Raw genomic sequence first — 11,901 nt, 5'->3', positions numbered from 1 at the left:
TTTTTGAGACAGCCAAAGTTTTTCACCTCATATAAAAACACAAATTGGAATGATTTTCGACAAGACCTGGATTTAATGTCAACCCAACCAATAGGAACCTATTAAATGGACAATTGATAATATCATCAAAAACTTTAACAGCGAAGTTCTTGGTATTCATAACAGCCATTCACAAAAAATTCCATTAAATATTCATAAACCGCCTTTCTCCGACAGGGTTCAGAATTTCCTTAAAGTTAAACACAGATGGCAGAAGGAACTAAAGAAGATTTTTCACCGTACTGGCAATAGGGTAAGCCCTGAATACTCAATTCTTTCCAAGCAAATCCAACTTCTTAAAATCATCATCCAAGATCTAATCAATACTGAATCAGCGCAGGCGTTCAGTAATAAATTGAAAACCATCAAACCTGGACCATCAGCATTTAAAAAAGTTGCTCAATTTACCGGCAAAAATAAATCAATATTTTGCCAAAAACTTCAAATCGGAAATGAAACCATTATAGAAAGTTCAGAAATTGCTAATAATTTTAAACAATTTTATTCTGTAATATTTCAGGAAAATTTGCCCACAAATCCTGTAAACGATCTTAACTCTAGAGTCACAACATGTATCAACGCCGCTCCACCGCACATCTATTCATTTGATGATAACTTCAACTCATTGAACAATCCAGATTCTTTTCACTTCACCAACCCTGAAAAGATAAAAATCACAATTGCAAATCTCAACCATAAAAAATCATGCGGCCCGGATGAAATTTCCAATTTTCTCGTTAAAAAATTCTCTGATAATGTTATAAATTTGCTTATATGTCTATTCAACAACTGCATTAACAATGGATATTTCCCATCACTCTGGAAATTGGCGAAAATTATCCCCATAAAAAAGAAAATGACTAATGACAACACCTTGAGCAATTTTCGACCAATATCACTACTGTCCAACATCGGGAAGTTATTTGGTGCAGTCCTAAAAGAAAAAATGGAAAACGAATTAACAATAAGTCCAATCTCACCGTACCAATTTGGGTTTAAATCGGGCCATTCCACACAACATGCACTACTGAAGCTCCACAGTGATATAACGTCAAACCTAAGGAACCAAGTGTCAACTGTAGCAATTTCCTTAGATATCCAGAAAGCATTTGACTCAGTATGTCACGCAGGAGTACTTTACAAGTTAATCCAAATTGGTCTAGACCCATATCTGGTCAAGTTGATGGCAAGTTTTCTCTGTGCACGAAAGTTTTTATTTAACATCAATAACATTTCGTCTGCAACGGGCTTAGTAAAAAGTTGGGTACCTCAAGGAAGTATTTTAGCCCCATACCTTTTCAACATTTTCCTGTATGACTTTCCCCACGTCAGCCAAGGCTCCCAAGCGATTTTATATGCCGACGACTGCTTAATTTATGCACACAACATTTCGTCCAAAAACGCCTTACAAAACGCTAGAACTCATCTCCAAAGCATTCATGAATTTTATCAAAAATGTGGAGTCAAAATCAATGCCGAGAAATCAGTAGCAATATGTTTCCGGAACGCTTCAGGAAAATGCCCCAGAAACGTTATTCCAGAGAGTAAAGAACTCCAGCTATCTCTTGAAGGAGTTGAGATTCCTTTCAAAACCACCCTCAAATACCTGGGTATTACTTTCACCAATTTTATGAAGTTCAATGAACACGCACGGTCCGTCATGCAAAAGACAAAAGGTATATTAGTAAAGTTTTCATGTCTATTAAAAAGCAAATACCTACCACAAAACACGAAACTACTTCTCTATAAAGTTGCAATCAGATCTATCTTACCGTACGGGTTTCCGATCTGGTTCTCTATTTCCCCAATAGCGGCCAAGGAGTTAAAAATCCTAGAACGCAAGATTTTAAGAAAATGTATCAACAAAAGCTACATTTCACAGGAAAAGAGATACTGCAACACTGCCCGGGTCGTTCCATTTTGTAGGTATATCCAAAGCCACAGAAGAAATTCGTGGAAAAACTCGAAAGTCATGAAAACTCACTAATGAATGAAATCTACCAAATGGAAAAGCACATATCGTGGTCAGAATCATATTACCTCTTTTTGGTATATTAAACGAACCAGCCACAGATGTCCCCATGGTAGAAGAATATAGGTAGAAGCATCGACACAACTGGTGGGAGAATGAACTGTCAAACCAATTTTGGAATTTAAAATGTTGAATGAGAAATTACTTAAATTAATAAAAATTGTTGATAAACACTAATAACCTCCAAATCCTCTTCGTATAAGAAAACATATAAAAATCTGCGTTTATTTGAAAAAACATTGAACATTTTTTGACATATCAATGCTCCCAAGCGTTGATGCATCTACCTGTATTCTTCTGCCATGGATGTCCCCAACGAATACACACTACCTAATTTTTACAACAAATCAGCACCTGGCAACCATAGAGGTTGAACTAAAAAAATATAAAATTAAAAAATATATATGTATATATTGGAATTTTTTTTTACAAATTATAATACTCACTAATAGTTAGATTAATAAGCTCTAAACAGTACCTGAGCGCTCGATTTATACAAATAAAATTTTAGTAATAGTTATTTAAATGATCGTCATAGAATACTATGATCTCTGTTAGTCAAATTATTTAACAGATCCCTGCTTGTTATTTAGTTTTTCGTAACATTTGAGACCGTGAGCAAGTCTCTCTCATAATTTCAATCTGTTTTTATTTTAAACATTCCGCCTTCTCATTCACGCAATGTAGCGAAATCACATACGTCACCGTTAAGTTAGAACATGACAACAATAGTTCTAAGTATACCATGTTAAGCATTCGCTTTGTAAACTTATCATAGAAAGAAGAAGACAAAAATAAAGAATTACTCACTTAATTGCTGTTACCTGTAACAATTATACCATGAAGTTTTATGTGGCGTTTCCACTGCACTTGATTCGCTCTCTATTCGTTGTTTGACCCTTAACTATGAAAAAACTACTTAATTCTTCACACAAAATTTCCTGAGCGAACACTCATATTTAAACATTGTTCAAATCAAATCACTCTCAGAACAACAAAAATATATGTCCCATCCCTAACAATTGAGAACATTTATCGAAAAAATTAATTATGACATTTAAAATTGAAAATAGAAAAATTTAATGAAATTTTGAAAAATTTTGGGAAGACTGAAATTTATGAATGAAAACTACAATGTAGAATAGCGTATGTACATTCAAACGAAAGTAAATTTTTTGTTCTCTCTCATTCGAGGTACGCATTTTGTCCACGAGTTAAAATGACCACAGAAAACAGGAAACAAAACAGGCAATATTTTCAAAATGTTTGTATCGGCAGAAAAAATGTTTGACAAGTGTCTCTCCAGCAGAATTTAAAAATAGAAAAATACACAAATATGCTCAAAATGTCAACATTTACACAAAAAGTTGGAGACGTGAATGAAAATTATAAAATTAATGTTATAATAAATCTTTGGGAGAAAAATAATCATTTCTTCTATCCATATTAGTGAGAATTTAATGTATTTTAGTAAAAAATCCCATTAAAATCAACAAACAAAATTTTGAAAAAAGGAATTATTTTACTATGAATTACGAATCGCGCCGTATGAACGGGTTAATTCGTGTACCTAATTCTGAGAGCGAACAACGTTGTTCGGTTTTCAATGGAAACATGCTATTACATTCCACCTGCGAGAAGTTAGCAACGTTGCTAACTATCGATAACATCGAATTTCACCAAAACTACAGGGTGTCTCAGAACATCGAAATTTCACATTTAATACTTTTCCTTCAACTGTGCGTCAGAGAAAAACCTGGATCCGGTTTGAAAACAAAATTTATTTATAAAATTATGAATGAAAAAGTCCATAAAAGAAACAAATGTTGTTCGTTTATGAATTCTCATACCCCAGTTATTAATTCCATATATAATATCGCAATCAGTTTGTGATACAACAACAGTTTTAAATTCTGATATTCCACTGATGGTCATGACGGGAATCTGGCTCTGGAAGCCTCCATATAAAGACGTCTAAAAAACTGTAAATGCCAAATGAAAGTGGAAGACCTTACGAGTATTTTGGCATATAAAATGTTCTCTAAGTCAGTTTTTGGTAGAACAAATTTTCCAATTTTCTAATATTCCACTGGTGGTCAGGACGGAAAACTGTGAATGCCAAATGAAAGTGGGAGCCCGTTCGAGTATTTTGGCATATAAAATGTTCTCCAAGTCAGTTTTTGGTACAACAAATTTTCCAATTTTCTGATATTCTACTGGTGGTCAGGACGGGAATCTGGCTCTGGAAGCCTCCATATAAAAACGTACAAAAAACTGTGAGTGCCTAATGAAAGTGGAAGCCCTTACGAGTATTTTGGCATATAAAATGTTCTCCAAGTCAGTTTTTGGTATAACAAATTTTCCAATTTTCTGATATTCCACTGGTGGTCAGGACGGGAATCTGGCTCTGGAAGCCTCCATATAAAAACATCGAAAAAAACTATTGTGATTGGAACTAAATGTAAGATTTAATTGATAAATGTTTAATACATTTTCTAACAAACACTTCGATTTAAGACTTAGTTGACAAAGGTCAGCATGTATGGGGGTAAATTGAGTATCGGATGTGAAAATTTTTGTGTTGTAAGACCTAGAATGCAGCGAGGCTGATCAACCATTGCATTTGTAAACTGATGACAGAATTCGTAATCTAAAATATAAGAAAAATAGTAAGAAATTCAAAACTGACTAAAGCTCAGTGAAATTGTCGTGTTTCTGAAACAAATGCCGGTGTGGATCAGGTCAATGCAAATTGTCACAATTTTTGAAAAGTATGTTCCTTATCCATTTATACCCTCCATTATAGTATGGAGGGTATATTAAGTTTGTCACTTCGAAATATACATTTTAGATTCCACAAAATATATGTATTCTTCATTGGCATAAAATTCTATGTCGATTTAGCTAACCTGTATTTTTCTACCATGGGTAAACCATGTGTAGAAGAATACAGGTAGTCGCATCGACACAGCTGCTGGGACAATGAATTGTCAAACCAATTTCGGAATTGAAAATGTTAAATTAAAAATTATTTGGTTCCTCTTCTATTGAGCTTAGAAACTTGTCACTTGGGTAAAAAAAGTTTATTTGTCATAGAAGTTATTTTTAAAATAACATTGGGGAGAATATCCCAGACAAAACACAAGGCAACTGATGAGGATTGGTGGCTCTTTCCGAATCGTAGGTATTCCCTTTCTTACCCCCTGGTACACATTACCATCGTTTTTCTCTAATAAACAAACGTTGTTTTTATAAAAACAACAGTAAAGGGATTAAGGCTGACCATTTTGCAACAACGAAATTATTGAAATTTGTACAAATTGTTGAAAATACATATCATAAAAACCTCCGATTTGCATCGTATAAGTATACATATAAAAATCTACTTATTTTTGACAAAACATTTTACATTTTTTAACATATCAATATTCCCAAGCGTTGCTGCATCTACCTGTATTCTTCTACCATGGGTTAACCCGCCGAATCTATTAAACACAGTTAGCATGGTAGAAAAATACAGGTAGATGCATCAACGCTTGGGAGCATCGACGTGTCAAAAAATTAATTTTTTTTCAAATATAAGTAGATTTTTATATATTTTCTTATACGACGTCATTCGGAGGTTATTATAAAAGACCTTTTTCAACAATTTGTACAAATTTAAATAATTTTTCATTTAACATTTTCAATTCCAAAATTCGTTTGACAGTTCATTGGCCCAGCAGCTGTGTCGATGCGTCTACCTATATTCTTCTACCATGCCAGTGAGTTCATCATCCTTAGTCTATACGTACCATTCATTGTAATATCGTGTGTTCTAACTCCAAAGCATGGTAGAAGAATATAAATCATTAAGTAAATTAGTCAATAAATGTATATTATAAATGTATATTATTATATTATATTATTATTAGTTAGAGATTAGATTAGATAAGGTGACAGGAAGGTAATTTTCACAAAATGCAATATATGCCAACTCTGCAATGAGACTGATATTGCAGTTTAAAGAATCCGGGTTTATTTAAATATTCTACACAAATCTAATAATGTATAATCATTGATTAATTTACTTAATAATTTATATTTGTTTTCGATGTTGACAGATACAGCAGCTCTTAAGACGGCGTTAAATATTTAAGATATTGTGCTATTCACTCTCCTATCTTTGGATCATTGTAGAAGAATACGGGTAGATGCATCAACGCTTGGAAACATTGATATGACAAACAATTTTAAATGTTTTTTCAAATATAAGTAGATTGTTACATGTTTTCTTATACGACGTCATTTCAAATTTAAATAATTTTTCATTCAACATTTTCAATTCCAAAATTGGTTTGACAGTTCATTGTTCCAGCAGCTGTGTCGACGCGTCTACCTATATTCTCTACCATGGTTAGAACACACGATTGTACAATGAATGGTACGTTTAGACTATAGATGATTAACTGGGCTTAATAGATTCGGCGGGTGAACCCATGGTAGAAGAAGCAACACTTCGGAACATTGAGATGTGAAAAAAATTTTAAAAGTTTTGTCAAAAATAGGAAGATTTTTTATATGTATTCTTATACGATGCAAATCGGAGATTGTTATGATATGTATTTTTCAATAATTTTTAATTTAACATTTTCAACTATAAAATTGGTTTGACAATTTATTGTCCCAGCAGCGACTATCTATGTGTCGATGCGACTACCAGTATTTTTTTACACACGTTTTACCAATGGTAGAAAAATACAGGTTAGCTAAATCGACATAGAATTTTATGCCAATGAAGAATACATATATTTTGTGGAATCTAAAATGTATATTTCGAAGTGACAAACTTAATATACCCTCCATACTATAATGGAGGGTATAAATGGATAAGGAACATACTTTTCAAAAATTGTGACAATTTGCATTGACCTGATCCACACCGGCATTTGTTTCAGAAATAAGACAAATTTGAGTACCTATGTTTTAGTCAGTTTTGAATTTCTTACTATTTTTCTTATATTTTAGATTACGAATTCTGTCATCAGTTTACAAATGTAATGGTTGATCAGCCTCGCTGCATTCTAGGTCTTACAACACTGTCCACCATTGTTGAAATTCGCATATCCGATACTCAACGTACCCCTGTACATGGTGACCTTTGTCAACTAAATCTTAAATCGAAGTGTTTGTTAGAAAATGTACTAAACATTTTTCAATTAAATCTTGCATTTAGTTCCAATCACAAAAGTTTTTTTTGATGTTTTTATATGGAGGATTCCAGACCCAGATTTCCGTTCTGATCACAGAAGTTTGAAAATTTTGTCCTACCAAAAACTGATTTTGGACTAAGTATTGATACGAAAATGTTCGTGAAGACCTCCTCGTTAATTCTAATATTTCATTTTGGACGAGGTTTGTATAGGGAAGCTTCCAGAGCCGATCTTCTGTCCTGACCACCAGTTGGAAATCAGAAAATCTCCAACTTTGTTCTACCAAAAACTGATTTTGGACTAAGCATTGATACGAAAATGTTCGTGAAGGCCCCCTCTTTAATTCTAATAGTTCGCATTGGACGAAGTTTGTATTGGGAAGCCTCCAGAGCCGATCTTCTGTGCTGACTATCACTTGGAAATCAAAAAATCTCCAAATTTTCTTCTACTAAAAACTGATTTTGGACTAAGTATTGATACGAAAACGCTCGCGATGACCTCCACTTTTATTATAATTGTTCATTTTGGACGAGGTTTGTATAGGGAGGCCTCCAGAGCCGATCCTCTGTCCTGACCACCTGTTGGAAATCAGAAAGTATCCAACTTTGTTCTACCAAAAACTGATTTTGGACTAAGTATTGATACAAAAATTTCGTGAAGATCCCCTCTTTAATTCTAATAGTTCGTTTCGAACGAGGTTTGTATAGGGAAGCCTCCAGAGCCGATCTTCTATCCTGACCACCAGTTGGAAATCAGAAAATCTCTAACTTTGTTCTACCAAAAACTGATTTTGGACTAAGTATTGATACGAAAATGTTCGTGTAGACCTCCTCTTTAATTCTAATATTTAGTTTTGAACGAGGTTTGTATAGCGAAGCCTCCAGAGCCGATCTTCTGTCCTGACCACCGGTAAGATCTAGCTGGAAAATTATGCTGTTTTTGAATTGATTTGATAATGGTCTTTCGCATGAAACCATTGAGAAATGACTTAAATTTTATTATATGGAACTATTTACTACCCCCATTGAATTTTTGATTTATAATTTCATTAAATAATTATTTTATTTGTTATTATTATTTTTCATCAACACCGTTGAAAAAAGGTACTAAAAGAGAAATTGGGCGTCACACTGTGAATTTCGATAACTCGTTGTTATCGAAAGTTAGCGTCGTTGCGAACTTCACGCACCTATATTTTATTACTACCATGGTGGAAGAATACAGGTAGTCGCATCGACACAGCTGCTGGGACAATGAACTGTCAAACCGAATTTGGAATTGAAAATGTTGAATGAAAAATTATTTAAATTTGTAAAAATTGTTGAAAAATTCATAATATAACAACCACCGAATTGCGTCGTATAAGAAAACATTTAAAAATATACTAATTTTTGATAAAACATTTTAAAAATTTTGACATATTAATGTTCCCAAGCGTTGATGCATCTACCTATATTCTTCTACCATGATTACTACTACCTGTACTGTGCGCTGTGCGTATCTTTTTCGACTTCCCCAGGTACTAATGTGCATGGATATCTTAAGTTCATTGTAAACTTATTTTAATATCTTTCTTGCAGATCAGTTATCAACGGTCGTTGTGATGTGTGTTGTGAAATTTGGTTTCGGCTTTGTGACAAAATTCTGGCCGCCCGGACAAAAAATAAAGCCAATTGCGGCTAGTTTCCCTCCAAATAAGGCATATTTCGTGCAATCACAATTTTGGCAAACTACTCAACTCGATTTGTGCGATTCACATAAACATTCAAAGAAAGTCTTTGAAGATTGTTGAATTCTATCCGGGATTCTAGGGTCTTTGTATTGGTAGAAACGGGCTATGTCTTAAAATGTGGTGTATACATTGACGCTAGTGTGTGGCTAATATATATGGAATCCTAAATAAAATCGTACTTCGATTTCACTCCAGTCATTTATTCAAAATATTCAAGTCACATAATGTTAATTGTTTTATGAGGACACCTGGGATTTCGATTCTTAAGTCTTAAAATAATTTCAACTAAGGACCATTTGGTGTAGCTATGATCCAGCTAACGTTTTAGTCGTATTTTCAGCAGAATCATGGAAAATGTTCAACATTATCCGTGCTCTGATCTTATAGAGCGTAAAAATGTAGACTTACACCAATTTTCTCGATTAACTCTCAGTTGCCTTATCTAAATTTTCAAATCGCTCAAAAATTTCTTTATATGCATATCAAACTACATTTATTTATTTTATTTAAATTTGTTATTAAATTGGTTCCAGTTTTTTGGTATCGCACCGTTGAAAAAAAGTATTATGTATAAAATTTCAATGTTCTGAATCACCCAGTAGTTTTAGGAAAACCGAAGTTATCAATAGTTAGCAATGTTGCTAACTACACCCAGATTACATTCTTCCAGGTTCTTGGGCAGATCATATATCATACGCATTTTTACACTATTTAAAAATCGATTTATAGTTTCCTGACAATGAGGTAAAGAGTTTTGTAATTCCATTTTTTTTGCATTAATTTATTAATTTTTAAGGCATTTACGCTTAAAAATGGTAGTGCGATCATTTTCTTCTACCAGCAAATACATGAAATATCTTCCGGAAGAGCTGAAAAAGTTAACAGCATCATACTTAGACAAAATAGAAGAAAATGTTGTGTTACGGCAACACAATAATAATGTTCAGCTTTTACGTGAACTTGTAAACAATTTAAAAACAGTCTGTGAATATGACACATTGAAAACAGAACTTTTAAAACTACCAAATTCAACTCACCCTAGACTGCGAGAATACGGAACTGAACCTAAACAAATAGAAATTTTTGAACCCAACAATTATAATGAGAAAGCTACAGAATTTTCCGAGGCTTCGAAATATATGAACATATTTCGTATGGACCATTTGGGAAATTATACGGGCCACAAAAGTTATTACTTGTTCGGGAAATTGGCAGAATTGGAGCACGCCATAAAGGAGTATGCTGTAGGCCATCTTCAAGATAATGATTTCGATATAATTTCTGTGCCAGATATTTTGCCAAAAAGCACAATAGAAGGGTGTGGTATGCAGACCGATGGCGAAAGAACGCAAGTATGAAAAACATTGTTTATATAAGTTTAAAGAAAAAGGGACTAAATGCAGGCTTTAGGGCGCCAGAGGATCATTTTGAAAACTTTGTCAGAAGTACCACGATGCAGAACAAGAGCTCTTTGAAAGTTCAGTCAGTCTTTGGTACTCCAAAAGGTACATGTCAATATTATTGTTCGATGTGCGTTGATAAGGTAGTACCGCTCAATGAAAGATCTCTCCAGGAGCCGAACAGAAAACATCTATATTTAAAATCAATTTCCGATACCGAAATATTTTCGTCTTTTTGAACATTCTTATTTTTACAATGAGGCCCACTGCCCGAATACTGTTTTTTGGTACGTTCCTGCTATTAATATACATACATACATATGTTTAAAGAAAGACTAAAAACATTCATTGAATATCATTCGCTTATGTCTTTATACTTTTAATACCCTCCAACATAGTATAGAGTGTATATTAAATTTGCCAATCCGTGTGTAACGCCTCGAAAAAAGCTTTTAGACTCCACAAAGTATAAATATTCTTGATCAGTATATCAGTGTTGATTTGTCTCACATAATTAGAATTTATTCCTTAATCCGGATTTATTCAGCCAGGTTTACAGGTTTTTATCCGGTTGTACCTATCTAACAAGTGGTCATATGATGGGTCGCAGTAATACAAGAAAATTTCTAGAGTAATACAAGAAAATTGTTATTTTTGTAGCGGAACTTTTTGAATATGGACCTATTATGGGATATTAAAAACGGCAACATTCATTGTAGTCTACTCTGGCCTTTCTAAAATGATACCATATGATGAAATGGTACCAATGATATCTCTTTTAGTTCCGACGATATTCGTGTTGCAAATCATGAAATTGCGATTTTCTCCACTAATAAGTATCTAACCTTTATAGCTTTGTATATAGATTTATTGATATTGAATTTAAAGTCGAATTCCGGCTACTTAAAAAAGTTATAAAGTTTAGAGAATAAAGTTTAGGATCGCGTAGTCAGTGTTGGACATACCCCAGAGAAGAAAGGTGCAAATTATACCCATTTTGTTGGTAACGATTTTGTAGAACCGGATAAAAACCGGATGGTGTATCCAAACTTTCGGGTCAAATAACCGGGTAATCGAGTATTCCCCCTCAAAAAATTGTTTCCCTTAATAAATTAAAAATATCTACCTGCGGTAAAAATTTCAAAAAGATCGAGCGTAGCCCTTAAACTCACCTTGCTCCAAAAGATTTTCTTATGCGATGACGTTTAGAGGTTGGGATAATATATAATTTTCAAAAAAATTCCCTAAACTAAAATTTTTTTTCATTCAAAATTTAGAATTACTTTTAGGCAGTAAAAGGAAATTGATTACTACGGCGAATGAAATAAAATAATAGTTAAATTATCTGAATATAAAATAATCACTGAAACGTAATTAAATGTGATGTTTCTGAAACGTGGCTAAAATGTAATGTTCTGGACACTGAGTTATTCATTGATAATTATCATGTTTAGAGAAGGGATAGCGTAATGAGAAAAACTATTTGTGCAAAATGAAATGTCATAG

At 33.4% G+C, this 11,901-nt stretch overlaps 1 protein-coding gene and 1 long non-coding RNA gene across 4 annotated transcripts in view; one reads left to right on the top strand and one right to left on the bottom strand.

Moving 5' to 3' along the window:
• Window positions 1–1,109: 1,109 nt before the first annotated feature.
• Window positions 1,110–2,636, bottom strand: LOC131804682 (uncharacterized). Of its 2 annotated transcripts, none has more exons than XR_009343223.1 (3): window positions 2,518–2,636; window positions 1,334–2,446; window positions 1,110–1,236 (listed from the first exon to the last, which is right to left on the bottom strand). It is a non-coding gene; the product is annotated as an uncharacterized LOC131804682 (long non-coding RNA). The 2 variants fall into 2 exon arrangements; XR_009343222.1 differs by having other exon boundaries at window positions 1,143–1,277.
• A 6,947-nt stretch (window positions 2,637–9,583) lies between these two features.
• The window catches only part of LOC131804699 (serine--tRNA ligase, mitochondrial-like), a 30,118-nt gene continuing 27,800 nt past the window's right edge, over window positions 9,584–11,901 (top strand). For both annotated transcript variants that reach the window (XM_059127763.1, XM_059127762.1), the window contains exons 1-2: window positions 9,584–9,739; window positions 9,792–10,347. In XM_059127763.1, coding sequence (XP_058983746.1) covers window positions 9,735–9,739; window positions 9,792–10,347 — 561 coding nt within the window. In that variant the 5' untranslated portion in view covers window positions 9,584–9,734. The remainder of the gene's footprint in view (window positions 9,740–9,791; window positions 10,348–11,901) is intronic.

This window comes from Musca domestica, unplaced genomic scaffold, assembly GCF_030504385.1.
Source record: "Musca domestica strain aabys unplaced genomic scaffold, Musca_domestica.polishedcontigs.V.1.1 47, whole genome shotgun sequence".
NCBI classification, from domain to species: domain Eukaryota; kingdom Metazoa; phylum Arthropoda; class Insecta; order Diptera; family Muscidae; genus Musca; species Musca domestica.
Note: the sequence above shows the minus strand (reverse complement) of the source record. Positions and strands in the feature narration are given on the sequence as shown.